The sequence below is a fragment of the Chelonia mydas genome, chromosome 19, assembly GCF_015237465.2.
Source record: "Chelonia mydas isolate rCheMyd1 chromosome 19, rCheMyd1.pri.v2, whole genome shotgun sequence".
Classification (NCBI taxonomy): domain Eukaryota; kingdom Metazoa; phylum Chordata; order Testudines; family Cheloniidae; genus Chelonia; species Chelonia mydas.
In genome coordinates this window covers 10,575,627-10,603,265 of record NC_051259.2, presented here as the reverse complement: position 1 = coordinate 10,603,265, position 27,639 = coordinate 10,575,627, and the positions used below count along the sequence as shown (strand labels likewise).

Below are 27,639 nucleotides of genomic sequence, written 5' to 3'. Positions count from 1 at the left end.
TTTCTTTCTGTGAGCAGACTGTCTGCAGGACACACAGCTCACACAGCTTCCACCTTCCTGGGTCTGACCTCGGAGCATTCGGCATCCTCTGCCCCTCCGTGTGCTTCCCACAGCGAGTCCGCTCAGGCGGGCTCTGGGGAAGCCAGAGGGCCCTGCACCCCAACTCTGCAGTCAGACGTGACTCTCAGCCAGCCAGTAAAACAGAAGGTTTATTAGATGACAGGAACATGGTCTAAAACAGAGCTTTTAGGTGCAGAGAACAGGACCCCTCAGCTGGGTCCATTTTGGGGGGCAGTGAGCCAGACAACCACGTCTGCGCTTCACTCCATGTCCCCAGCCAGCCCCAAACTGACTTCCCCTCCAGCCCCTCCTCCTCTGGGCTTTCCCCTTTCCCAGGCCAGGAGGTCACCTGATTCCTTTGTTCTCCAACCCTTTAGCTCTCACCTTGCAAGGGGGAAGGGCCCAGGCCATCAGTCGCCAGGAAACAGGGTGTCGGCCATTCTCTGTGTCCAGACCCCTGCACACACCAGCCCTCTAGGGATCTGCAACGATCATACGCCCTTATCCCACCACTGAGATACTTAAGAACTGCATAGGGGAAACTGAGGCACCCCCACACTATTCAGAGGAAACATTAAGAACAGTCCTGCTTCGTCACAGTGATGCCATCCCGACGCCCCGCCCAGCCAAGCGTCCGGCTCCAGAACAGCTCTGAGCTCTAGTTCCTAGTCTCTTTAGAACTAGGCAATTCGGTGCAGTTTGAAAGCACCACACAGAGGCTTCCCTTCCTTCCCCGCCCCTCTGCCCTTTATCCCAGCATGGGAGGAGGTGAATGGATGATTAATCCCCAAATTAAAAACCAACAATGGCTCCAGGAAAGCAGCCCCCGTGGGCCAAGTGACTTCTGGCCCATTACAGACTCCCAGCCTGGGACTCCATTCCCAGCGGACCTGCTAAATCTCTGAGCTCCAGAGAAAGAAAATGTCCTTTCTCCCGTCACCGCCGTCGGCCCATCTAAAGCCAAACCGCCCTGCGCTCGCTGCTTTTTGGAAGTACTGAGTAAAGGGGGAAGCGAGTGGGGACGGACATTCTGCATGAGGCGGGGGCGAAAGGAAGCGAAGCTAGTCAAAACAGCGTTTGATGTATGCGTGCAGCTTTTTGGAGCCGAAAGCTGTGTTTTTCCTGGAGCCTCGCCTCTGCGCTGCTTTCTCCATCGCTCTCACACACACACGCATTCCTATACCCAGCTTTGCAGTCCAGGGCAGCCACCCCTAAAGCTGGCCAAACATCAGGCGGGTTGAAACCACCTAAGCCCCTCTCTGAAGAGAGTGAAAGATATTTTGTAAATCTGGGACTGAACGCCCAAGGCGATAGCATGTCACACCACAAGATGAGAGTAGAGGGAATTCCTCTCTGCCTACTGCCTTCAAAGACTTCCCCGGTCATAAAAGACTCTCTGTTTGTACCATCCTGTACGCTGAAAGCCACGCTTTGGCTAGACTATTTTCCTCCACATCTCTCGCTATGGAAAAACTGAACCTCAATTAACTGAAGCTCCATGTGTCTGAACCACCCCTGTTTTCCATCACAGGTTTGTCTCCCCTGATATATGGTAATTGCACTGGCAGGTTGCTCAAAACTTCCGTTACCCAAATGTCTGATATTCAGATAATGGAGGTTCAACTGCACAATGTTTCCTGCACATTAGACTTTGCACATTTGTCCTTTTATTTATCTCGAGTTCATAATAGACTCGTTGGAGTCTAAATATCTTTAGCCGCACTTGAGCTTGTATGCGACGTAAGTGCTTCCAGAAATGCGTTTGCAAAATTCATGGGTGCATCTGTCCGCTCCTGTCTGTAATGCAGGGGCCCGCTTGCTCGCATCATTGCACTGTGCCTTTGTGCACACGCATTGGAAAGCCTGCTTGTGCAAAAAGATGCATTTGCAATTTGGGCCGCTGCCTTTCAGAGCGAGAAGAAACCATAGAGGTTTGTAAGGTAACTCCCTGCTCTTCATGTGTCAGCATAATAATGCCTGCAGCTGTAATTTTCCCTCCATGCATCTGAAGAAGTGGGATTTTTACCCACGATAGCTTATGCCCAAATAAATCTGTTAGTCTTTAAGGTGCCCCCCGGACCCCTCCTTGTTTTTGTGGATACAGACTAACACGGTTACCCCAATGCTTAAGAGGTTTCATTTTTTTGGCCCCAACTCTGCAATTGGATCTGTGCACTTTTGCACCCTGGGCACAGGTCCAAGGGCATGCCTTTGGGGGCCAGCTTGCAGGATCGGGGCCTTTCTTTGCAAACATGGGGCCAGCAGCTTCTCAGCTGGTGTCAATTCCCCCTCCCCCCCGGTGGGAGCCATGCTCCTTTACAGCTTTCGACCTTGGCCATAAATCCCTTCACCAGCCTCCTGGAGGCCGCTTTGCAAGATGCAACCCAGGTCTGGATTGTTTTTAAAGCCCAGGCTACGGGGAGAGGGGGGCTCCCAGCTGGAGGGCTCAGGCAGGAAGGGGAAGGATGGCTTTTCTTTTCTTTTCGCTCCCCTGGCGAGAAGGCCGTGGTGGGGCAGCCGCCCGTGGCTCCTGCGAGCCCGGCGGCGGCTGCGTTTACACAGGAAGGCGTGGGACCCGGGTAGCTGCCGCTCCCCGACTCTCAGGAGTTCACACAGGGAAAGTGTTTTGGTGGGTGGGGCTCGGGGGCCCCACGTGGGCTGCAACTGACCCAACTGGGGACCGGCGGCGCTCCGGGCGGAAACGGCCGTGCCAGCCTTTGGGCCCCGTGTCGGGGGGCTGGGGGATCCGCTGCACGTGCGCCCCCCCCCACACACACACCGGAGCTCGAGGCTGGGGGGCGAGGCGCCGGCATGGACGGGGAGAGCAGGCCGGGAAGCGCCGGCGGGGCGGAGCGGGCGGGGAGCTACTGGCAGGACCCCCTGGCCATGGCCATCGCCCCCAGCAAGCCGGTGGCCGGCGCCCCGGGCCGCCGGGGGAGCAGCAGCCGGAGCCGGGCTCTCCGCGTGGTCCACGTCCTCGGCGGGGGCTCGGCCGAGTCCCTGCCCCTGCGCTGCCTGCGGGACGCCTGCCGGGAGGTGCGGGCGGAGCTGGAGACGGTGCCCTTCGGCACCCTGGCGCTGGGCGACACGGGCCCCCTGGACTGCTTCTACAACGCCGGTGAGCCCCGGCCCGTGCGATGAGCTGGGGCCGGCCTCAGCCTGCGGGGGCGCCGGCGCGGGGCCGCGGCTGGTGGCGAAACAGGGCGAACGGGTCGGGCGGCTTCCCGGCGGGGCGGGTGCAACATCCATCAGCCCTCCCCCCACGGCTGGATCCGGGGTTGGGGGAAGGGGGGGGTTCACTCCTCATTTCTGTGTCTCAGCCCCCAGCCTGGGAGCTGCTGCAGCCCCAGGGCTGTTCGCGATGGGGGTGAGAGCAGGGCTGCTTCTGGGCATGCCCCCCTCCCCTCCCTGGCCAGCTGCTGGGGTATGAAATGGGCCTTCTCCTTCCTTGAAATCACCCGGCCCCTGGAGCAATCTTCAGTAGGGCTGTTATCAGCTGGGGAGTGTGTGTGTTTGTACACCACTGACCTCTACCAGGTGGAGTGGGAACTGCTCAACTGTGTGTCATAGGCCCTGTGTTATCTCCTTGTGGAGATTCTTCCTTCGCTCCCATGCCAGGAGCCTGGGCCTTCTGGAACAGGGAGCTCAGAGCTCTGTCCCGAGGGTTGCTGTGAAGTCCCTAGACAGTGATAGATTCTGTGTAAGATTTAGCACCTTCCATTTCTAACACCCATGAACAGTCTTGCACAGGGGCGCTGGAACAATCTGTATAGTGCGGGTGCTGAGAGCCATTGGACCAAACTGTAAACCCTGGATATAATAGTGCCTCCCGCGCCCCTAGTTCCAGCACCTAGGGTCTTGCACTGTTACAATGGGGTTTGTCTATATTCTGTCACCCTCATTTAATGGCTGTTGGAAAGTTTGCAGAGAGGCTAAGTGACTTGCCCAAGGAGAGATCAGTGAGCAACCTTGTGTGAGAAGCGGGATTAGAACCCAGCTCACCTGACTTCCCGTGCTGTGTGCTAAGCACCAGACCATCCTGCCTTCCAGCCTCTGTTTCCTCCTCCTTATTGTCCTGTTTACTGTTTCCCTGTCATCTTGGGGGAAGAATGACAAAGAAACGAAGGTTTGTCAGTTACACAGATCCCGGCATCTCTGATTGTTCTCTGCTCAATTAGCATTGCGGGGTGGCGCTGCCTGGAAGCAGACAATAAAATATCCCTCCCAAATGGGGTTGTTACGGCAAAATGGGGTCACAGACTCACAGCCCAGGAGGGGAGTGTGTGGGGATGTGGATATTTTGCATCGTGTGCGTGTGAGACACAGAGAGAGAATTTAGTGGGGATGAAAGGTACCAGGACAGATGCAACATAAACACTGGCAGTGCCAACTACCCCAATCCTGACCAGGCAGGGGATGTCCCACTAGGTGTCAGAGGGCTTCCAGTCTCAGTGGATCTGCAAATCTGTATTTGTCCACAGACCATGTGTGCCGATCGGATGTGGATACCAAATTTTGTCAATGGACTAATCGTTCCCTGGCCGCTCTGCTGTGGCTACTGGTTCTGCCACTTTCTCTGGACTGTGGATTTTTCTCTTTTCTCGTTTATTTTCACGTGTCCGAGAAGCTGCTGGAGCATCTCCCTTCACTGCCAATTTTTAAGTCAAGAGTGGCTGGTTTTCTAAAGGAGATTTTTCTAGATCCACCAGGAGCCAATTCAGGCCTGTTATGAAGGTGGTCAGACTGGGTGATCACAGTGGTCCCTTCTGGCTTTATAATTGATGACTGACTCTTAAATCTGCCATGGGGGGAGGCAGATTTATTCTGCTCCCCACTCTGCTGGCCTGCTAGACTCCCCACCACAGGGGTGTCACACTCCGTGCATGCTCTTCAAGGACAAATAGGACGTGAGAGCCTAGCCCTTTAAGAAGGACTCCGGGGCCAGAAGCTACTGGAGCAGAAGGATGTCAAATGATGTGGAAATCACACACTCGTGCAGTGTGGTCACCGACTTCCTGTCGGTCTGGGGTTTCCTCACCTGACATCTGTGATGCTCCCGATTCCTCTGGAGCAGAGGAGGGACCACAGCCACCCGCATCCCATGGCCTGGGGGGGCGTGGCTTGGATTTGTGCCCTTGGCAGTGGGTTATGGGGGCTGGAGGAAAAGATTCCTCCCTTCCCCCTAGGAGAGGTTAGGCAGGGGGATGTTCTCTGCTTAATGTGATTTATTCCATCTGAATGGTCCCATCTCACCTTCAGCCTCTGTCGCCTCTGTTCTGGCTCCAACCCAGGCAGCCAGGCTTGGGGGAGGAAACACACTGTTTTATCGATAATGCCAGGAGGTTGGCTGGCAGCCTTGTGAGACAAAGAGATCCCAAGGAGAGAGTCTGGCTAACCCACGCACAATGCTCCTGGCCAGCTGAATGAGTCGGTTGTTCTGGCATGTGCCCTCTAGGACCACGCTGCTGGCCAGAGTCACTGACTGGGGCGGGCACAGGGACAGGGGACTTAGGAGTCCTCGGTTCTGTCCCCGGCTCCACTACTGACCTTGGATAAATCATGCCAGGGCCTGACTTTTCAAGAGCTGCGGAGCACTTGTGACTCTGCTTGAAGTCAACGGGAAGTGTGGGTCCTTGGCCCCTCAGGAAATGGGGCCCTTAAGCTCTCCGTGCCTCAGTTTCCCCTAGTGGTGCTGTAATACAGCTGGACCTCAGAGTGCAGGCAGGGTGCGAGGGTTGAAGTGCTGCTGTTTTTTGTTACCCCTCTGATGGTGAAGCGCAAAGCGAGTTGTTGCATGGTCACTGGGGGTCCAAAGACCTTGCCTCACAGTATCCGTGTTATTTGCATCCCGTTCTGTTCTAGCTGCGGGTCCGGGGAAGCATCTTGCTTTTCCTGGTCCGCTGACATGGTCTGTAAAACCTGCTTGCACGTATGTGTAGCAACGATCGGCCCACCTGCCTACCCCGGGGGAGATGGGGCTGGGCCTTTAAACAGCCTGTGGCGGGTTCGGTCCCCTCTGTCAGCTATCGCTCGGCTACCCTGGAGGGAATGTGAGATGGACAGAGAGATGAAGCCGTGAAACTGCTGCCTGCAGGAGCCCTTGGCTGGGGATGCAGTGGGGAAGTATCCTCACTGTGCTGAGTAATTGGGCGTGGTGGTCTAGGTGCAATGGCCAGGGCAGGCAATGGGATTTGCAGGGGATGAAGGAGAGTGGTGGAGCTGCACTGAGCGGTCTCTGGCCAGGAGAGGTAGTGATCAGGCTGGCCTGTGAGACCCAGCATCCAGGGTGAGGGACCTGCCTAGTCACTAGCCCCGTGGGTTGATCATAGAATCATAGAATATCAGGGTTGGAAGGGACCTCAGGAAGTCTTTTAGTCCAACCCCCTGCTCAAAGCAGGACCAATCCCCAATTTTTGCCCCAGATCCCTAAATGGCCCCCTCAAGGATTGAACTCACAACCCTGGGTTTAGCAGGCCAATGCTCAAACCACTGAGCTATCCCTCCCTCCAATGTCACCTGATCATGTCACCCCCATCACCAGGACGTTCCAAACCTGCAAAGTGAGTCTCCTTGCTGTTCCCTAGGGCTCAGGAGAGAGGATTGAGGGAGATTCCCCAGTGCCCCAGACCTGTCCTCAGCTGCACGTCAAGCGATGCAGGCTGGCGTCTGATGGTCCCTTGTTGCTTCCCCACAGATGTGGCCGTGGTGGAAGTGAGCAACTCCTTGTGCCAGCCCACGCTCTTCTACCACCTCGGGGTGCGGGAGAGCTTCAGCATGACCAACAACGTCCTCCTGTGCTGCCACACTGACCTTCCGGACCTGCAGGCCCTCAAGGTGAGTGGGGGTGGTGCCCCTCGGCATTGGAAACCGGGGCCACTCTGTCCCGTAAGCTGACACCGAGCTCTTCGCCACTGCGTGTGCGAGAAATGGCCACGTTAGCCGGGAAACGTCTCTGGTTACGCATGGGAGATGGAAGCGTTAGGGAGGTAAAATCAGGTGGTTAGAGCAGCGGACTGGGAGCCAGGATGCCTGGGTTGGCCTCTGCTTGGCCCCATCATGTCACCTCTCTGTGCCTCAGTTTCCCCATTCGTAAGTCCGGAATGGCAACACTTCCCTCCCTCAGAGGGCCGAGGTCTTGAGATAGGAAGTGCTAGATGAATGCAGCACCCCTGTTGCTTTGCAAAAACTGTGGGCTGCTTTGAAGGCGAGCTCTCTGCTGAGCCCTCGGCACTTGCCAGCAACGTGGACTCGGCGGGGATTCTCAGCTGTGTGCTGGCCGGGTAGCAGAATAGGGGGAGGCTGCAGACACTTTGCAACGTGGCGTTACCCCTCCTCATCGTCCATCTCCTGTGATAAGGAAACGCCCGGGCAAGAGGAAACTGGCAAGAGCAGGCTCAGCTGATCCAAACACTGGACTTTTTGAACTTGCTGCTTATTACTTGTATTACGGTAGCACCTAGAAGCTCTAACTGAGATCGGGCCCCGACTGTGCTGGGCACTGTACAGGAGCATAGTATACAGTCCCTGCCCCACCGAGCTGACAGTCCAAACAGACAACACCCAGGGTGGCAGAAAAAGAGTATTTTCTCTCTCTCTCTTTTTTTTTTTTTTTTTTTTTTGGTACGGGTGGGAAACTGAGGCTGACAGAGACAAAGTGACTTACCCAGGGCTCACCTGGGGAGTCAGTAGCAGAGCAGGGAACTGATCGCAGATCTCCCAAGGCCCAGTTCGGTGCCATAGCCCCAAGCCTATCCTTCCTCTCCTGGGTTGGAATGATGCCTGTACAAAAAGCACAGTTCTGAACCGGAATGGAACAGCTGATCTAAATGGCAGAAAAACAAATGGGATTTTGAACAACAATCAGTTAGATGCTGGGGGTCTAAGCATTTTATTTCTGATCATTGGTCACGCACTTAGGAAAGCTTACTGGCCCTGAATGCATCTGTTCTGGGCCACTCCAGTGCATCTAGCCCTAGTGGGCTGTTGGGAATCTTAAAATCCCTGTCTTTCCGATTACCCATATGCTTCTTTCTCTCTCTTTGTTTCCAGCATGGAAAGTGCTGCGGCAGTCTCAGGAACCATTAGACAGGAGCGCTTTCCACTGCGCCAAGCCCTGGAGCCTGGCCTTCTTTCCCTGGGATAAAGCCCCCATCTCTAGCCGTAGCAGTGGGAGAGATCTGCTACAGCAGTCATGGGACTATAGAAACAGGGTGCACGACAGCAATCGGCATGATGTGATTTTTAGAGGTCTCTAGCGGATAGGGATAGGGACCTCTCAGAGATAGTCACGCCTCGGTCCTTTTAGGAAAAAATGCCCCAGTACCTATGAATTCCTAAGCCCCCCATGTTCCCATGACCTCCCCTCCGCAGGCAGTACTGACCCAAGCGCCGTATTCAGGGTGCGGTTCTGACCCACGGAGGGATTAAAGGGCACTCCAGTGCCAGGCCACGGAGGAGGGGGGAAAGCGTAGAGCAAATGACTGATCTGCTGCTTGGCTGTAAAATGCAGACTGCCTCCTTTCCAGGCCCTCCTCTCAGGGACCCTGAGCTAGCAAAATGTTACAGGTCTTGTTTTTCCCAGGAATGAAATGATCCCAACTAATGACCTATTCTGCACACACCCTCTGCTTCCGAAGTTGGTGCTGCACTCCTACAGGGAGAGCGTTAAAACCCAGCCAGATCCCACCAGAAATAGATACACTTTTCCATTCCCCTGGTCTCTGTTGCAGTTCGGATGTTGGGGGGAGAGAACTGAGCACGTCCCTGGAAAGGTCTAGTTGTGTTGGAAGTGCTGGGTCCCTAGTGAATTTCTCGGTCTCGGTGTGTTCTGCTGCTCGTCACCATGGTGTCTCACCACCTACCATGTAAAATAGATTCCCAAATTGGCTAGTTTTAGGGGCTAATGTGTTCTGTGTCAGTTGAATGGACAGCTAAATATCCACCCTCTCGCTCCCTTTCTAGGAGGATATCTGCCAGAAGAACTCCGTAAGTGTGATTTACTGTCTGTGAATCAATTTATTTTTTTTACCTTGTCTGTTTATGCTCCTTGCTCCTCAGTCCTCACCTCTAGCCGCCTCCCTGTCATTCCAGTTCTGGGCTGTGCCTCTCAGCCCTGGCCTGCTGCACCCCCCTGTTGTTCCAGTCCGGGCATTTTGCAAACAGCTCTTGTCAGTGCGGCTTAGAGTTGGTTTATGCGCCCACCGCCACCCACCTGCTGTTCCAGCAGGAACAGGCTGGGAAGGACAGAGCTCCCCCCACGCCCCAGGCTCGGTAGCAGGGAGCTGATCACATGGGACATGCCCAGCTGAATCTCCCAGCTGGTCCCTGCTCTCTCTGCACCTGGTTTGCTGTCAGGCAGAGATGGCCGGGGTGGGGGGGGGTGGGGGTGCTAAAGGTGCCTGAAGCCCCCAAATGCGTTTCTGCCTGTGACCTAAAGTCTAGGTGCAGCCCGATGATTGCAGACCCCTGGGAGACACAAGCTGAGCTTGGGAAAGCAAGGCTGCAGCTTCCTGGCTGCTCGGGGTGGGTCTAGGCTCCTGCTGGGGCATGGACACCTTCCTTCACCACCACCTGCCTCTGCTCAGGTGCCCAAACTCCCCTCGGCCTAAGCGCTACGGATTACCCACCCCTGCACGTGGGCCTGGCAATATCCTGTGCCCAAGGAACCTGTTTGGAGAAGGCATGGGGTAGGAAGCCTTTCACGTCTCTCGCCGGCTTGGGGAAGTTGTTTCAGGCTGTCTGCTGTCAGGTGGCAACAACTATGCCCTAGTGAGCGGCCTCAGTGTTTTTCAGTGGAGTGTTAACTCTGGAGCTTAATAATGGCTATGTAAATACCAAGGTTGTTAAGTCTTTCACTGCTGATTGGAGCACACAACAAAGGAGCGGGACAGATTGCATTAAAAGGGCCTGTGCGGGCTGTGACGTCGAGTGGGCGGGGTTTGGATGGAGCTTGGGGAGATCCCATTCCTCTTCCTTTCCTGCTGTCTGGAGGGCGTTGGTGGGGTCTCAGCCCAGCAGCGTCTCTGTCACGAACGCCACCACCCATATGGGGACCACGTGGTATCCCTGGCTGGCCATCTGGGCTGAGAGCCCAGGGAATGGATGGGCTGATGTGGGGGGGACATGGAGGGAGAATCCCAGCCCCCTGACTCCTGGCGCCCCGTCTCTTCCTGGCAGGACTGCTGCGGCACTTACACCTTCATCCCCTACGTGGTGACAGCCCAGAACAAAGTCCTATGCTGTGACGCCAGCACCATGAAGTGCCTGACCGAGCTCTTCCAGCCCAGCTTCAATGTGGAGGCCTTCTTCACCCCCCTGGCGGGGCGTCTCGCCAAGCTGCTGGAGGGCACCCCCACCAACTCCTGGTACCGCACCGCCCGGCCGAGCGCACCCGGGGGAGGGGCGTTCAGCGAGGGCAGGGCACGGCCCCTGGAAACCAGCTCCAGCCGAAGCCTGGGGGGTTGAGTGGCAGTGCCCACCGATTACTGAGCTTGAGAGGACCGGCCCTTGCCTCCCACCACCACTGAGGGGAGCCTTTGCTGGGCCCAGCAGGGGCTTGCACAAGCCGCTGGCTGGCTGGCATCTAGAGGCAGGGGCATAAATGCAGCGCTGGGGAGTTAGAACCGGAGGGCTCGTGGTGTGGGATGGCACCACCCAGCTCTGAGCATGGGGGGCCAAAGCAGCCGGAAGGCTGTGGAAAGACTCCTGTTAACTTCAGCGGCCTTTGGCTTAGAGCCTCCCCTGCACTGTTCTTGGTGACCAGCCCCATTGATGCCAGTGGCAGTAAAAGCTCGCTCCCCTGAGCAATGCCGTGGCCGCTAGCCGTCGTGGTGTTTCAATGCTCGGGCGTTTCCTTGGGCTCCCTGCGCCCTGGGAAGTCGCTGATTGGAGCAGGCACCGTACAAGTTCTGGATATGACCACTCCGAGGAGCTATGTATTCTGCAAACTGGGCTTTTCCCTGCACTCCTCAGCCCCCTGCCATATGGGAGTGGCACAAGCTAGGAACAAACCAATGGGCTGCAGCCACTTTAAGCTGCTTAAAGGTATTTTCTCTCTCCTTTTTCCTGTCCTCCATCCACACTGCAAAAAAGAGAGGGTGGGAAATCTCTAAAGACCAAGGCTCCCTGCCATTCCCCAAGCGGGTGGCAATCTCCTTTCCAGTTAAATCGTCTGAATTTCAGAGCTTTGCTCCTAGAAATCTCACTCCCATTGCAGGGGGTCAACACTGAAAGGCTAGTAAATGTAGCTTGCAGGAACAGGAAGGGCTGGTTCTGACCGTGATCTGGTCTCTGGTGCAGCTCCGCTGATTGCCTCAGCTCTGAGCCTTGCACCACACTGTCTTCTTGCGTCCTTTGGGGGGAGGAGGAGGAAGATCTATATGTGGGGCTGGAGCTGCAGGGCTGAACTGTGACTCAGGCATGGCGCAATTTCCTGCCTTTGAGATGGGTCAGCCTCCGCAGATTGCAACAAGGGGCCCGTCTGCCTCCTGCTGGGGGATTCTCAGTCATGGGAATGCAGGCTGGGGGTGGGGTGGGGTGATGCGTGTAGTAGGAAAGGCCCAGGGCTGTGAGATGTTGCAGGGGGAGTGGGTGCTTCCAGGCTGGTGCAATCTGCTTTCCGGAGCCTGCGGGCTGAGCTAGCACAGGGGCCTGCTGCATGCTCCCTGCATGCCTGAGAGCATGGCTGGGGCTGGAGGTGTGGTGCACGCCCACGGGAGCCAGTGCGGGGCTCTGGGACGATGATGGCTACCGGGGGCGGGGGGAAGCCCTGCAGTGGTGCTCTGGAGCCAGCTAGCTGTGAAGGCCTGGGGAGCCCCAGCGCTGGGCTATGGGGTCTGCAGCTGTCTGAGCGCATGGGGGGGCCCCCCTGCGGCTAGGGAGGGACTTGAAGGAAGTGAAACTGGGGGGAAAGGGGCTTTGTGTCACTTCCTCCCCCAGCTCCTCACCCCTCCCGGCTCGGCCCCACCCTAGTCTGAGGTCCCCCACCAGCTCATGGGTCCCCGCCATGGCAGGGTGGGGGCTGCACGTCCCCTGCATGGCGACACTCCCCGTGCAGTTCCCTTCCCCTTGTGCAGCCTGTCTGGCTCCTCAGCGCCCACGGGGACATCTCAGCCTGTGAAATCCGGGTCCAGGACAAGACAAGCCAGAGCTGGGCAAAGGCCTCGCTGACCCCTTCTGGGCACGCCCAGGGCCGGGCCAGTTCCCTGCCTCCTGCTCTCCAGGGTCTGTCCTGCCCCAGGACTGCGCCAGACAATGGGGCTTCCACCCCTTTCCATGGGGGGAGGCAACTCCACCTTCCAGGAGACTTCACTGCCAGGAGGAGACCTTCCTAGTCTATGTTCTCCATAGCCCAGCTCAGCTCCATCTGCTGCTCATTCCACCCCCTTTGGACCACCCCAGATGAGCCCTCCTTCTTGGTGAGAGGTAGCGCCCTTCAGATACGTGGTCTCCCTTGTCCTCTATCTTGGTGGAGGGGCTGAGGGTTGAGTGGGCCGTGGGAACTCGCCTCTCACGTGGGATAGGTGGGACCTTGTCCTGTGGATAACCAGAGCCCTCAGACCCCAGGGGTGTCAAGCCAGCCCCTTCCACTACCACTGAGTGCCCCCAGGGGAGAGTGGGCAATTGTACAGGTCAAAGGCTCCCTCCCCATCAAGCCTCTGATCCAGGAGTGGGCTGCACTCAGCTCCAAGCATGGTTGTTTTCCAGCGGCTATTTCCGGGAGACGATCCGCCAGGACATCCGCAAGGCCCGGGAGATGTACAGCGGGGAGCAGCTGAGCCGGGAGCTGGCCAACATCCAGCAGCGCCTGGACAACGTGGAGCTCCTCAGCCTGGACATCGTCATGAACCTCCTCCTGTCCTATCGGGACGTGCAGGCGAGTCGCCCCCAGCCCGCGCCAGCAGGGTGGCTGGGGAGATGGGTGAGGGGGGCGGTGGCTGGGTCCTCGGAAGGAAGCGTGGCCTTGGGAGCACCGGCCCAAGGTCACTGGAGATGGCGGCAGAGGTGGGGTCACTGCCCAGGGGTAGGCCCTGGCTTGTGGCTCTCAGAGGAGGTTGCTGGCCCTGGGTCACAGGCACGAGCATGTGCAGCACTGGCCCGTGGCTCTCCAAGCAGGAGCTGATGGGGGATCGCCAGGGTCCCCGGGTGCAGAGCCCCCATCCCTGGCCAGCAGAATCGCAGCGCCTGGCAGGTGGGTCGCTCCCACCGGCTGCCCAGCAGGCCTGGCTGTCACTAAGTCGGGGGGTGGCCGTGCTGGAGGAAGGGTCTCCCACAGGACACCGGGGTTCTGCAGGCCCCACCGCCTGCCTCGAGGGCACTCCGGACGCGATCCCGAGTGGCGTGGTTGGCCCGTCCCACTGCCGAGCCCCCTGTGCTGCGTCAGGCCTGGCCTGTTCCCCCCCCCCCCCCCCCCCCCCCCCCGGACCTCCCGCGGGATGCGGATGGCAGCCTGCTCCGCCTGAGCCCCGGCTTCCTCGGCAGGACTACGACGCCATCATCAGGCTGGTGGAGACGCTGCAGGCCCTGCCCACCTGCGACGTGGCCGAACAGCACAACATCCGCTTCCACTACACCTTCGCCCTCGAGAGGTGAGACGCTTCCTCGGGCAGGCGCAGGCCCCGTTCCCAGCCCCACGGGGGGCCGAGCACCCTCTGCTGCCAGTGGGCACCCGGCGTGCTGGGCCACCTGGCAGGGGGTGGTGCTGGGCTGAGAGGATCGAAGCCTGAAATCCTCTCTCCACCGGGCAGCATCTGAGCAAGCTTCCGCCAGGCTGCCCCTGCCCAATCCGGGGATAAGAGGGGAGATCAGTCTCGGGGGGTCCACTCAGCCCTCGGGGTCTGCAGCGACGGAGCACGAAGGGGGGATTCTATCCTGCTGGGCCCAGAGCCATGGGCCTGGGGACCGGCACTTGGCCCCCCAGCTCTCTCTTTGGGGCGTTGGCTCGTTGCGCCTGGCAGCGCCCGGGGCAGCGTGCGTCGCGGCTGAGCACGCACAATATCTGGGCAGGCGGAACCAGCCCGGGGACCGGGAGAAGGCGCTTTCCGTGCTCCTGCCGGTGGTGGAGAGGCGAGAAGGGGCCGCGCCCGACCTGTACTGCATGTGCGGCCGCATTTACAAGGACCTGTTCATCGGCTCCGGCTTCACGGACACGGAGAAAAGGGACCAGGCCTATTACTGGTGAGGGGGGTTCTCTCCGGCAGAGATGCGGGGTGGGGAGGCCCGTGCCGGGGAGACTGGGGTGGGCTCCTTGGGCCAGCGGGGTTCTGAGCACAGACACTTGTCCGGGTGTGCGAAGGGCTGAGTGTGCAGCCATTCCTGAGCATGCACGTGGGTCTGTGGGCTTCACTGGGTTCTGGACGCCTGGGGTCCCAGGTTCAGTTCCCGGAAGGGACAACGTAGAGGCAGATAAGCTGAGTTTATGGAGTCTTCCAGATGAGACCTTACAACCCGTCTGCAGCAAGTGGGGATTAGAGACCCTCCCGCCCTTGGCTCCTTGAGAGTCCTGGCTCCCCTGGCATTGGGATTAATGCCCCATCCCTGCACTGCCATGTATCGGTTGTTTGCTGCCAACCACCCCAGAAGTGGCTGCATTTCAGTGGGGCTGCCTGGGATCCGGCCGGGTGACGGTTTCGTCACTGGCATCTCTGCATGTTTGAATTCCCCAGGTACAGCAAAGCCTTTGACACGGAGCCGAGCCTCCACTCTGGGATTAACTCTGCTGTCCTGCTCATAGCAGCCGGGCACCAGTTTGAAACCTCCGTGGAGCTCCGGCAAATAGGTGAGTGGCTCTTCCCCTGCCCCCGGCGTGCGTGTGTAAAGCACCGATTATAACAGGCTCTCCCCTAGTCCTGGCACGGCCTGGATGATGGCCCAAGGAAGGGCTGTGAGGTGGGTGGGGTTTATGGGTTTGTGTCTCTTGCACTCTGTGGCCAGGAGAGAGTCACTGAGGGGGTCCCTTGGAATTCGGGGGGGGGGCCCTGTCTGTCCTGGCTTCCCTTGCCACTGGAATTGCACAGGACATGGGAGAGGGGGGGAAACGTCCTCTGCTAGAGACGGGGGACAGTTCTTTGGTTTGGGGTGGGGGTGGAGCGAGAGCAGGGGGTAAGGGTGGGGGCGCTGACCCATGGGGGTGGGGGGGAGAGCATGGAGTGGGGCTATGACTGGGCGGGGCTGGGCCGGAGCAGGGGAAGCGTGGGGGTGAGCTGAGGGGATGGGGGAAGGCGGCGTGGGGCAGGGCGGTGGCTGGGTGGGCCTGCCCTGCCCTCAGCGGTGAAGAGGAACCTTCCCGCCCCCCAGGTGTGAAGCTGAGCTGCCTTCTGGGCAATAAGGGCAGCGTGGAGAAGATGCAGTATTACTGGGACGTGGGCTTCTACCTGGGCTCCTGGATCCTGGCCAACGACCTCAGCAAAGTCATCCGGGCCTCGGAGAAGCTCTACAAGCTCAATGCCCCTGTCTGGTAGGTGGCAGAAATGCCAGCTCCCCCCACCCACCCCGAGCCCATCGGGGACCCCCAAACGGCAGCACCCTGCCAGTGCCTCCAGGAGGGGAGCTCTGCCAGGGGCAGGCAGATCGGCATTTGACTGACTCTCGGGCTGGGTTCAGCTTGGCCAGCTTCCGGGGCAAGGGTCTCCCCTAGTGGCCCCCCGCATGGGAGGCTTCACGTGGGCCTGTGGGCATGAGCCGCCCCGTGGGGCTTTCGCAGTGAACCGCGGGAGAGCTTGTCGGTCCTGGGCACACGGGGGACGGCACGGGAGGCCTGTCAGCGCCCAGAAGCTGTTTCCTCGGTGGGGTGTCCCTCCCTTCCATCTCGCGCTCTGCCTTGGCTGTCACTGCAGGTACCTGACCTCCGTCATGGAGACCTTCCTCTTGTACAAACACTTCAAGACCTGCCCGGAGATCAAGACGCCCAAGCAGGAGCAGGCTGACTTCTGGATGGGCTTCCTGCTGGCATCCTGCCAGCCCTTCGTCTCCACGGAGTGCTGCCCGGTGAGGAGCCCGCGGGCGCTTGGCGCGGCTGGCTCGGTGCGGCGGGTCGGCTCGGTGCGTTGAGTCCCGTCCCACCACTGGAACTGCCTCCGGCCTGGCACATGCCAACAATAAGGCATGGTGAGGGCAGAGTTACCCCGAGTGATCGGCTCCCAGGTCCGAGCGTGGGATGGGAGGGGTGGGTGGGGAGGGGGCTAGGGGCCACACCCGAGGAAGAGCCTGGCCAGCTGTGTGGTGAAGACAGACCCGGAGGCTACCGCTGCCCCGTTACCCTGGTAACAAACCAGACAGGTGTGCAGGAGCCGCGGGTGATGGTGTCAATGGTGTCAGCTGGCTTCAGTCACCGGTGCTGCTGCGTAGGAGTCCGGAGCAAGCTCCTGGCAGCAGGGGGAGAGCAGAACCTGAAGTCGCCCCTTTGCAGGTTAAAATGTGCCCTGGGGGTTCAGGGGGGTGTATCAGGGAGGGACACTGGGGGCTCCAGGGGAGGAAGCAGGATCCTTAGGTGAAAGGAGAAGAATATCGGCATTGATTGGGGCCCTCACCCCCAGCCCTGCCTTGAGGTCCTCCGCCTCCAGCCCACTGGGGATGCAATGGAAGGGGGCAAAGACCCCCCCCGCCCCACACCAGCCTCTCTCTCCACCTCCCTTCCAGGTGCTGATTCTGGAGCTGACCAAAGTTCTGCAGCCAGCCCAGCTGACGGTGCGCAATTGCGAGGCTGAAAAGTCGGTGACGCTGTGCCACATCTGCCCCCCGGAGGAGGTAAGGCGGCTTGGAGCCCAGGGAACAAGCCCACCCCTTTGCTTCCCTCCGATGGCGATGACTTTCTGGGCTCCCGTTGTTCATGCTGCGTGTTTTTTTCGGGTTTATTTTCCCCCTAGAGAGGGATCTCCAGCTGGACCTTTCCGGCTTCCTCCATCCGTGGAATCAGGTGAGGAGTTTAACTCTTTGTTGCCCCTTGGGGTAGCCTCTCCGTCAGCCTTGGCACTCCCTGGTTAGCCTGCGTCCACCCGGAAATCTTCTCTGTGTCCCCAGCAGAACCCTCCTCCCCGAGCACCCTCCTTGCACTGGGCAAGTGTCCATCTTGGTTCCCATGCCCAGGGCTAGCTGGGAGTGCAGGGGGTAAGCCTGGCAGAGAGTAGGCCTGGCTCCCCCAGCTGAGTGCCCGGCCCTTAGTGGGTCCCATAGTAGGTGTTGGCCTCCGCAGTTGTGTATGGCACAAGAAGCCAGAGAGGGACCTGCCCGTAGGCAGGAGGTGGGCAGCTGGGGAGGTCTTGTGCTGCCTGGCAGAGCAGACTCCAAGAGCCATGGCATAACAGGCTCATTCAATGACCAGCCCCCCAGCTTTCTCTGAGAGGCTCCCCGGCCCTGCAGGGGTGGAGTGGGGGGTAAGGAGCACGGCTTGCCCAGAACGCTCTATGAGCGTCTCCCCAAGGGGGCTGGCGTGGCAGGGAGGAGGCTTCCCCAGTGCGGGGAGGAGCCCTGTTAGCTGGAGTGCAGGTCCCAGAGCTCTGGATGTGCCCGCACCCCTCCTCTGCAGCCCCATGGCTCCTGCTGGCAGTGCTGCCGGCCTGGTGAGGGGCCCAGTGCCGAGCCGCAGGGGCAGAGCAGCCCATGAGCACACTGGAGCCGGAGGGGTTTCCTGGGGTGAGGCTCAGATGGGAGCCTCCTCCCCCCCCTCACCAATGCTCACTGTGGGGTGTGGGGCTGGCCTCTCTCTCTCCAGCATCTCCAAGTGTGACGAGCGCTGCTGCTTCCTATACGTGCTGCACACGGCCGAGGATTTCCAGCTGTACTTCCCCACCCAGCACCACTGCCAATGGTGAGCTGGGGCACAGGGGTGGGGGAGGGGCAGGGACCCCCAACGCCGCTGGGGTGGGGGAGGGGCAGGGACTCTCCAACACCACTGTCAATGTTGGGTCTAATGAGCTGGGGTGGGGAAGGGGCAGGGACCACCCACTGCCGCGGCCACTGGTGGGTCAGAGGTGCTGGTGATGGGGCAGGATGGGGAGGCAGAGGGACCCCCTAGCACCATGGCTTTGGAGAGCTGGGGGGACAGGGGATAAAGGATCTGTCCCCCGTCCCAGAACCCCTGCTGGGGAGGGGGAGCAGCTGCTCTGGGCTGGGTCTGAGGGGTGGAGGGCCAGGCCAAGGAGGGAGCCGGAAGAGACTTCATCCCCACCCGGGCAGGTGGTGCCCTGTCTGTGGGGCTGCCCTAGCCCCCACCCCACACATGGCATTGCTGCGTCTGCCCAGGGATCCTGTGGTTCTGCCAGCCAGCAGGGGCGGAGCTCTGCCTGGGCGGGGAGCCCGTGGGTGGTGGCTCAGTGGTGGGGAGGTTCTCCGGGGCCCATCGCCCAGCCTGAGAGCCCCCCGGAGGGGCTGGGCAGTGGGGCCACGCCCAGACGCGCTCTCCCTGCTCTGCCGGCAGGTTCTGCAAGCTGATTCACTCCTTCGTGGCCGAGCTGGCAGTGGGGGGCGAGGAGGCGGGCGACGGCCCAGACGAGGACCTGGAGGTGAGCGCTGGGGGTGGGGGCGGTCTTGCACTCGGAGCAGGCGTCTCTGGGGGATGCTGGGGGGCAGCCCCAGGGCACGGTGCAGGGGGGCAGCGCAGCTCGCCGAGCTGGGGGGGCGTGAGGAGCTAGGCAGGGCTCGCTAGCCCCAGGCGCTCTGACCCTGCTCTGGCCTGCGCAGTACGACTACGAATATACGGAGACGGGCGACAGGGTGATCCTGGGCAAGGGGACCTACGGGGTTGTCTACGCCGGGCGGGACCTCAGCAACCAGGTGCGCATCGCCATCAAGGAGATCCCGGAGCGGGACAGCAGGTAGGAGCCGCGGGGGGACGGGGCAGTGCTTCCTGTGGACCCCTCTGTCACGTTTTGGGGTTCAGAGCAGTCCGAGGCTGTGTCGCCCTGAGTGCCCGTCGTTCCCAGCCAGCAGACGAGCAAGCCCTGCGTGTCGGTGCGTAAAATCAAACCAGGGTATTGAATCCAGAGTGAGATCCCTGGGGGTCTTTTCTAGGCCAAGGTCTTTGGCAGTGTCGTCTCCTCCGAGACCAGTGCCCCCGCTGTGCGGAAAGGTGCCAGGGAGTCTGATGGAGAGGGCTCCAGGCTGGTTTCTCCCCCGCCGGTGCTTTCCGCGATACACACTGATCTGCCCTGCAGCCCGCTCTGTGCCAGCGAGTGGCCAATGGCCTGTGATTGCAGCTGGATGGAGAATTCGGGCAGCAGCCGGCTCCCCGCCATGTCCGGTTCAAACACGTTTTAGTTCCGTGTTTCCTTCCTTTGGGGTGTTACCGTACACGCCCCACACTAGAATATCCCAGATCAGGGTGTTATCGGTTTTCCGATGGCCCCTCACACGACCCCCATTAGGTACGGATCCGACATTAGCGAGTTGGGGTATGCCTGACACCAGTGACCCTCAGGCAGTGGGTCCCGCCCTCCCCTTCCACGCCCGCCCATGGTGATCTGGGGGTGGGGGCACGGGAGGTAGATGAGTGTGAACAGATGTGCACTCTTGGGGTGCAAGAGTCCTGGTGTGAGCACACTAGTATCGGGGGGGATGTGCACCTGCCTGGTCCTTGGCATGGCTCTCACCTGCCCTTCCCGCCCCACTAGGAGGGGATGGCCTTGCTGAGTGCGGGGCACTGCAGCCCCATTGCCCAGCCCCTGGGGAGGGAGCAGGCAGGCTCGGCCCTTTACCCTCGCTCCCCCGGTTCCCGCCGGGCAGGTACTCTCAGCCCCTGCACGAGGAGATCGCCCTGCACAAGCGTCTGCGACACCGGAACATCGTCCAGTACCTGGGCTCCATCAGCCAGGACGGCTTCATCAAGATCTTCATGGAGGAGGTGCCGGGAGGTAGGCCGAGCGAGCGCCCGCCCCAGGCTGGGGATGCCGAGGAGAGAGGCGGCCTGCACGGAGCAGGGTGCCCCAGTCTGGGGACGTGCTGCCCTCCAGCTGGCCTGTTTGGGCTATCGCAGACCCCACGTCCCAGACCAGCTGCCTCCCGCCCTTGGCGGCCCATGGCTCTAGCCCCAGAATGTGGCCTGGGGCCTTCTAGGGGGTTCCTAATGGCCTTGCATTGCTTCCCCATAGCCCATTACGGCTCCTGCCCTGCCCACAGTGCCCTTTTCTGTGCCACCTCTGGGACTGGGGTGTGACGCTGGGGCTCGGCAGGGCGGGGTGGGGTAGGGTTGCCCCTTTTCTGGGGCGTGGGGGCTCGGGGCGGGCACACAGGCTCAGTGGGGTTCCCATCTCCTGCCCCGTCTCCAGGGAGCCTCTCGTCCCTCCTGCGCTCCAAGTGGGGCCCCCTGAAGGACAACGAGCCCACCATCGTGTTCTACACCAAACAGATCCTGGAAGGCCTGCGCTACCTGCATGACAACCAGATTGTCCACCGGGACATCAAGGTGGGGGCGTTCCCCGGCCTGTGCGATTGTGGGGTGGGAGAAACGGCAGCTGACTAGGGACCCCCCAGCTTACGGGGCCCGGGGCCTTCTGGAGGGGGATGATGGGCTAATCCAGTGACTCCACCACGCACGAGGCTGGTAGCCGGGGGCTGGGCTCTCTGCGCTGAGTCCCAAGCAGGGGCCCCGGCCTGCCCCCCGCTCTGGGAGTTCTAGGGCATCTGGTTGCAGATGGTCTCGTTGGCCCCTCCACCTCTCCTGGCCCCACAGGTAGGGTGGATCCACCCTCGACCCCCAGAGTAGGACAGAGCGGGAGCGAGGGGCATTAGCAGATCTGGAGCGGGGGGGGGGAGCACACCTTGTCTCTGAGCACTCGCCCCAGGAGGATCTCCGCAGCTGTGAGCTGTTCTGATTGGGGGGCGGCGTTTGGCAGGGAGACAACGTCCTTATCAACACCTACAGCGGGGTGCTGAAGATCTCTGACTTCGGGACCTCCAAGAGGCTGGCTGGGATGAGCCCCAGCGCCGAGACCTTCACAGGTGAGGGGCTCTGGTGCAAACCCCCCGCCCGCTCCATTGGGTTGCGGCATGCTGGGCTGTGGGAAGGGGCCATTTGCCATCTCCCCACCATGCACAGGGGCATCCTCAGGACCTGGCAGGAGAGGAGGGAAGGGGTCCCCAGCCCATCTGGGTTTGGGAGGGGCTTGCTGACTTGCAGGGAGCACTGGGGGGCTGGGGGCTGGCTTCCCCCAGTTGCTCTGGTCTCTTTCCAGGCACCCTGCAGTACATGGCCCCAGAGATCATCGACCAGGGCCCCCGAGGCTACGGGAAGCCGGCCGATATCTGGTCCCTGGGCTGCACCGTCATCGAGATGGCCACGGGCCACCCCCCGTTCTATGAGCTGGGCAGCCCGCAGGCCGCCATGTTCAAGGTGAGGACGGGGCTCACTGGTACCTCTGGGGGAGGGTGGGGTGGGGGCAGACTGCTTGGGCTCCTCTCTGAACGTGGGGGCTGGCGGGGGAGGGTTATGGCTTCCCCCGCTACAAAAGGGGGGGTGAGTCTCGCTGCGGCTCCCAGCGGACCGGTGGCCTTGCCCCAGTCCGGCTGCCGTGGGCACTGACTGGCCCCTCGTTGGCAGCCTCAGCAGAGAGACCAAGGCCTGACTGGGCTTTGGGCTGAGGCCCATTGGGTGACGTGGGGGAAACTGGTGCTGCTCACACAGTGGGGTACCTTGTGGGGGGGTGAGCCAAGGGACAGTGCCCCTCTGGGCAGTGCCTGGCTGTACGGGTACTGGGCCCACTCCCTGCTAGGGTTCTGTGATGGCCCCTCCCTCATCTCTCTCGCCAGGTGGGCATGTTCAAGATGCACCCCGAGGTGCCTGACTCCATGTCGGGGGCAGCCAAGGCCTTCATCCTCCAGTGCTTCGAGGTGGATCCGGATAAGCGGGCGCCCGCCTCAGCCCTGCTCCAGGAGCCCTTCCTGACAGCACCCAGCAGGAAGAAAGGCAGGAGCCAGGCTGTGCCAGCTGCAGAGGGAGGCACACCGCGGGCGGGTGAGCTAGGAGGCAGGAGAAGGATATTGGGGACGGGGGGGAGCCCAGGGGAGCGGGGGGGGGGGCAGGAGGAGGCTTGGGGGGCAGGACATGGTATCTCGCAGGTGGGCTGCATTCCCTGGAGGAGTTTCAGTAACCAACCCTGTCTCTTTGCAGCCAGCTCTCCTGCCTCTGAGTGGGCCCCTGCAGCAGAGGAGGCCAGCGAGGCCAGGAACCCCCCCCTCCCCGTGCAGGCCCCCAGGACAGCTGCCAAGGCAGACAGCAGCTCGCCAGCCCACAGCTCCAGCAAGGTGGCCCAGAGATGCAGCTACCTGGGGTATGGCTTCCATTCTGGGGGAAGGAGGGGCAGGCTCGGGAGGAGGCTGAGGATCTCGGGCTGGGGGGGGGGAAGGGGGCCACAGGGCCACACACTGCACCCAGTGACACAGCTGGACACTGCGCCTCCAGCCTGATGGGTACATTCCCCACTAGTGCCCGCAAGTGAGCGGCAGCCCCATGCCCAACCATTTATCCCTGGCTGGGTTTGCTGGAGGGTGCCCGGTCTCGGGGCGGTGGCTGTTGCACGCTGAGGTTGAAGGGGAGCCCCCTGCCTGAGGGGATCAAGCAGCCAGATGTGCCCAGGCTGCACCCCAAGGCCTCCCCCAGCCCCTCCTGCACGTAGGGCCAGACCTGACCGCAGGCAGCAGGGTGGGTTTGTAGGGCAGGGATTGGGCGACACCTGGTGGTCAGCAGCTGTCCCTGCAGCTGAGTTTTGTGCGATTTCACCTCCTGCTCCAGGCCCACGGGGCGGATGGGGCAGGCGAGTGGGGAACGCAGACTCCGCTCTCCTGAGCGCCCGGCTCCCCGCAGCCCCGTGACGCGGGGTATCTGTCGAGCGGCCGCTCCCTCGGAGCGGGAGGGCTTGTTCCTGGTGTTCCCAGAGCCCGGTTCACCGGCTGGCAGCCGGAAGCTGCTGCTGTAGCCGATGGCAGGGGCCTGGGGAAGGGGGTTGTTCGGGGGTTTTTTTTTGTCCTGGGGATTCTTGGTCCAGGGAGATTTGGATCGAATGACAAACCCCCCAGCTGTCCCCCGCAATTCAGTGTCCCCCACGCTGGCCCGGGTGTCCCTCGCTCCCCAGGAGAAGGGCTGCAATGTACAGGGGTGGATGACCCTGAGTCTCCCTGTCCCCCCAGCCCAAAGGGCCTGCAGCGCTGTGGGGCGGCTCCCCCTGGAGCACGCAAGGGAGGAGTCCTTCCCGTCCCAGGCTCCGCAGTGGGTCAGCTACCGTCCTGGATCCTCTCTCTAGCACAGGGCTGCCCCCCGCCCCACAAGTGCCCAGATTTCACTGCATGTCCCTGCTGGCCACCCTCCACTCCCGTCTCCCCAGGGCTGCCGAGGAGCCAGCTGGCTTGGACTGCAGCAGCACCCCCACCCCCGAGGAGAACGGCGGCATGTTCCTGCTGAAGAAAGACAGCGAGCGCAGGGCCACCCTGCACCAGATCCTGACGGAGGAGCAGCCCAGCATCGTGGCCGCCTTGGCGGAGGCCCAGAGCCAGGTCAGTGCTGGCCCCTCGAAGGCTCGGTAGCTGGGCCGCTCCAGCTGCAGCGTGAGTGGGCCCAACCCCTCTCCTGCATGGGGCAGACAGCATGCGGCTCAGACCCCTCCACGGCAGGTCAGCGTCTAAACTCCCCGCGCCGGGCTGGGGGCCGCTCATCAGCCACAGAGCACAGGACTAGCCTGGCCCCGGAGAGGGGGGTCTCCAGTAGCTTTACGGCCTTTGTCCTTTTCCTGGGGCCTGTCACGTATAACCTCCATCCACTCACTAGCTCTGGCCCAGGGAGCGTCTGAGACCCCTCCCTCTGCCAGCCCAGCCTTGCCTGGGTGCCCTTTGGAGGCTGCCCTAGCATTGCGAGCTCCGGGCGTAGGAGCCAGTCGGTTCTCGCGCCCCCGGGCTGAGCCTTTCCCTTCCCCGTTCAGAGCTGGGAAGGAGGGAGGCTCTCCTCGGAGCACATCGCCCAGCTGGTGTCCTGCCTCAAGAGCTACATCCGCTCCCCCAGCCGCCGGCAGCTCAGCCAGGACCTGCTGGGGCTCCAGGCCCTGCTGTGGGCGGAGGGCCTGAGCCTTCGCCACGTGCAGGTGCCGCTCTTCAGCTTCCAGGACACGGTGAGTACTCAGCCCTTCCCAGGAGGGGGCCGGGCTGGGCCAGGCCACTTCCCCCTCCCCACCTGGCCGGTGACCTTTAAAACTCAATTGCCCCAGTACTGAGCACCCACTGCCTCACCTGGGCAGTCGCAGGAGGAGAGTGGGTGTGGCCAATGAACAAAGGGGGCGGAGCTTCTGTAACCCAGGCCTGGTGGGGAGCCCAGAGAGAGCCGGGGGGTCGCCCCTTGGGGCCTGCGGTGGGGTCGGCGTGGCCCATCCTCTCTCCTCCCTGCAGGTGAAGCAGCTCCTACGGCAGCACCAGATCAAGCCGCACTGGATGTTCGCCCTGGACAACCTCATGGGCCAGGCCGTGCAGGCGGCTTTCACCATCCTCGTGACGGGTGCGATGGTGGGGGGATGGGGGGGACACGGGACTGTTTGGTGCCCTGGCTCCTGTTCCACTTGGATCCAGCCCCATGGGGAATTGGGGCCTGGCTGGGCGGCTGCTGGGTCCCTAGCCGAACGGCCGTGGATTTGCGGCTGGGGTGGGGGTCCCATCGGAGTGCTTTGGGGGGCTGCTAAGGTGACGCTCCGTATTGGGACTGTATATAGAGACGGAAGCAGGAGGCTGCCAGCCAGGGCCTTGAGACCCAGCTCTTTCCACCCCCTCAGCTGGCAGAACCCCTGGGCCCCTGCCCGTGGAGTTCTGTGCCCGAGGCCGCCGGGCATTGCCCTCCCTGACTCCAGCGGGGAGGCTTCCCATCAGGAAGCACGGGGCGCCTGCCCGGGCATAGCGCCCTGGGAGAACAGAGGCAGCAGGATGCTACTGCTAGTCGTGGACCTGTGGGGCTGCACTGACCCCTCGGGTCCCAGTGCCCAGAGGCATCCCTAGGGCTCACAGCCCTCTGCCCACCGTCCCTACCCCAGGCCAGCCACCTCCCCGCTCACCGTCTTCCTCCCGGCGCTTCCAGAACTCCGGGTGAAGCCACAGCCTCCCCTGGGCAAAGCCCATGAAGGTGGCAGCGAAGACGAGGCGGAGGAAGATCCAGAGGCGCAGGGGGCACCTCCTCGCCCGAGCCAGCCCAGCGTGGGGACGGGCAGCGTGGAGACCCCAAGCTCTGGTATTGGCAGCGGCACCAGCACCGAGCTGGGCTCCCGTGCCCCCCCGGCGGACTCCCTGCCACTCCTGCAGCAGCTCAGCCGCCTCCGCGTGGAGACGGGCAGGTAGGAGCCCGGCTGATCTCCCGCGTGGAGGGGAGACGGGGCGAGGAGCCTGGCCCTCAGCCAGCTGCTGGGCCCAAGGGGTCGGGAGGCGCGCTCTAGTGCCCGCTGTGCCAGCCTCTGCCCGCGGGAGGGCAGCACCCCACAGCCACCCTCCCAGCCTGGATCCACACACCAGGGCGGTGCCACTCCCCCAGTCCAAGGGCATTAGGATCCACACTTGGGCTGGGCTCCCAGCTGTGGTTCTGCAGTAGGACTGACGTGCTCAGTAGCAATCGCGCCCCCCCCTCCCCGCCCCCGCAGCGTGGCCCTTGATTCCCAGGCTCTTGGCCTTGTCCCCCCGGCGCGCGTGGCAGGCTGCTGGAGGCGTTGCTGGAGAAGGAGCGAGAGTGGCAGAGGCAGCTGCAGAGGGCGCTGCAGGCCGCGGAGCAGGATGCCAAGGCTCTGCAGGGATCCAAGCCCCGAGGTGAGCGATGGCAGGACTCGCCGGAGAGGGGCTCGGGGAGCTCTCTGGGGCTGCTAGGGGCAGTGGGGAAGGGGCAGGGGGAGGTGGGCATGGCGGGGTGGAACACGTCTTGGTCTCTCCCCCAGCTGCCCACATCTGGGCAGGGGCTGGGTCTCCCTCGGAGCCCCACATCTCTGGGGCACGCATCTGGAGCCCAGAGACACGGGGGAGGCTGAGCCGCAGAGTCCTGGGGGAGGCTGACCCGGGTCTGAACCCTTCTGTCCGCACAGCCTTGGCCGCACACCCCCGGGGGCCCCAGCAGGGGGCGGTGGACGCCCTCCTCATTGCCTGGTTACAGAGCCATGGAGCGGATGAGGCTGCGACCGAGACGGTACGTCCCCTGCACCACGTGAGCCGGGCCCCGCCACGGCCCCGGCCTTAGCAATGCTGGGAGCGGGAGAGGCTGGCTCCAGCCCCTCTCCTCGGTGGGGGGCAGGGGCAGGCGGAGCTCCGCTCCAAGCCCAGTTGCGGTGCCCGCGGCTGGCACCGAGGAGAAGCGCGGCCCCGGGGAAACTTCTCTGCAGGGGCCCTGCTCTCCAGTGTCAAACCTGCCCCCTTTTCCCCCAGGCCCTGGTGGGGTGGGGGCCAGGTGCCGGGGCAAGAGGCGGCTGGGGCTGGGGTATCCCTCCCACACGCCCAGCCCTCCAGCTCTCCCTTCCCCATGGAGCCAGCGGGGTGGCCCCGTCCCAGCTCTGCCTCCTTTCTCCCCCAGTTCCTGCAGCACGGCTTCACCCTGCCCGACCTGCTGACCTGCGCCACCCGCGACGACCTGCTTTACACCGGCATCAGGTAGGGCGGCAGGAGGGGGGGCCAGTGCCGCTGCCCCAGCCCTCATCCCCAGAGGGGTACTGCTGGCTGGGCCACGAGGCCACGCCTAGGGCTTGTCCCTCCCAGCCCAGCCACAATGGGAGCGAGTGGCTTTGGCGAACCATGAATCCGTCCTGGGAGCCTGAGCAGACTCTGCCCTGGGTGCGTTTCACGGCAGCTCTGCCCGGGAAAGTCCCTGCGCTGAGTGGGGCGTGGGGCCCACGGAGGCCATCCCCTCAGTGTGGCCCCCGTCCCGTCCCCTGGGTGCCAGACGGAGGGCGAGGCATTACTGAGGCTGTTTGCAGCCGGTGCGAAGGGGCGCAGGGATCTGGGGCGTGTCTCACTCATCTCCATCTCTCCCTGCCAGAGGGGGGCTGGTGTGCAAGCTATGGGGAGCCATCCAGGAGCACCGGAAATCCCTGGCCAAGCAGGCGCAGCGGGAAGCTGCGTGAGAGACGGGGCAGCCATAGCCTCCCCTGCGGCATCGGCCTCACCTCAACCGGAGCTGACCAGCAGGTTGCCGCCTTCACGCCCTGCCAACCGGCCACGCCGCCTCTGCCCTCAAGCTGGGAGGTGGCTCCTGCCATCGCTCTGCTGGGCACCATGGCCCAGAGCAGCTTCCCGCCCACTGCTCTGCTTGACCCTGCGCCCGCGTCTCGTAGCAAGCGGGAGAGCGGGAGCATTTGCTGAGGGACGGCTGCCGCCCTGCCCATCGCGCCCGTGTGACTCCCCGCCCGGCTGGCGAAGGAGGTGCCCACCCTGCTGCCTTTGCAGGAGATAGAGGAGGCTGCTGCAGCAGGACCATGGGGCTTTGCTGGTGAAAGTAATGGGACCACAGGGGCCTCAGCCTCCTCCCCAGTGACCATGAGCTCCAGTAAGCAGGGAAGTGCCCAGCACTGTAATAAACAGCCTCCAAGCTGTGTCCCCGGCTGCCTCCTCATTGCGAGAGGGGGCAGCCCCTGTCTGCAAAGGGAAAATGAA

The 27,639-nt window shown here is 62.0% G+C and overlaps 1 protein-coding gene across 3 annotated transcripts; it reads left to right on the top strand.

The window, feature by feature from the left end:
• Positions 1-2,539: 2,539 nt before the first annotated feature.
• Positions 2,540-27,580, top strand: MAP3K6 (mitogen-activated protein kinase kinase kinase 6). Of its 3 annotated transcripts, none has more exons than XR_005222796.2 (29): positions 2,540-3,178; positions 6,755-6,894; positions 9,022-9,045; positions 10,237-10,424; positions 12,766-12,934; positions 13,540-13,646; positions 14,065-14,235; positions 14,724-14,836; positions 15,355-15,514; positions 15,894-16,044; positions 16,696-16,803; positions 16,923-16,972; positions 17,768-17,863; positions 18,473-18,557; positions 18,736-18,869; positions 19,777-19,904; positions 20,319-20,455; positions 20,886-20,991; positions 21,225-21,382; positions 21,799-22,003; positions 22,160-22,319; positions 23,370-23,538; positions 23,961-24,146; positions 24,421-24,526; positions 25,097-25,349; positions 25,669-25,812; positions 26,082-26,182; positions 26,564-26,640; positions 27,026-27,091. XR_005222796.2 is itself a non-coding variant. In XM_043532159.1 (29 exons), exons 1-29 carry the CDS (start codon positions 2,872-2,874, stop codon positions 27,108-27,110), a joined length of 3,981 nt encoding a protein of 1,326 aa, XP_043388094.1. In that variant the 5' UTR covers positions 2,541-2,871; the 3' UTR covers positions 27,111-27,580. The 3 variants fall into 3 exon arrangements, 2 of the variants coding, with proteins under 2 accessions (XP_043388094.1, XP_037737686.1); XM_043532159.1 differs by having other exon boundaries at positions 2,541-3,178; positions 12,769-12,934; positions 25,703-25,812; positions 27,026-27,580; XM_037881758.2 differs by having other exon boundaries at positions 2,542-3,178; positions 25,703-25,812; positions 27,026-27,580.
• Positions 27,581-27,639: the final 59 nt, after the last annotated feature.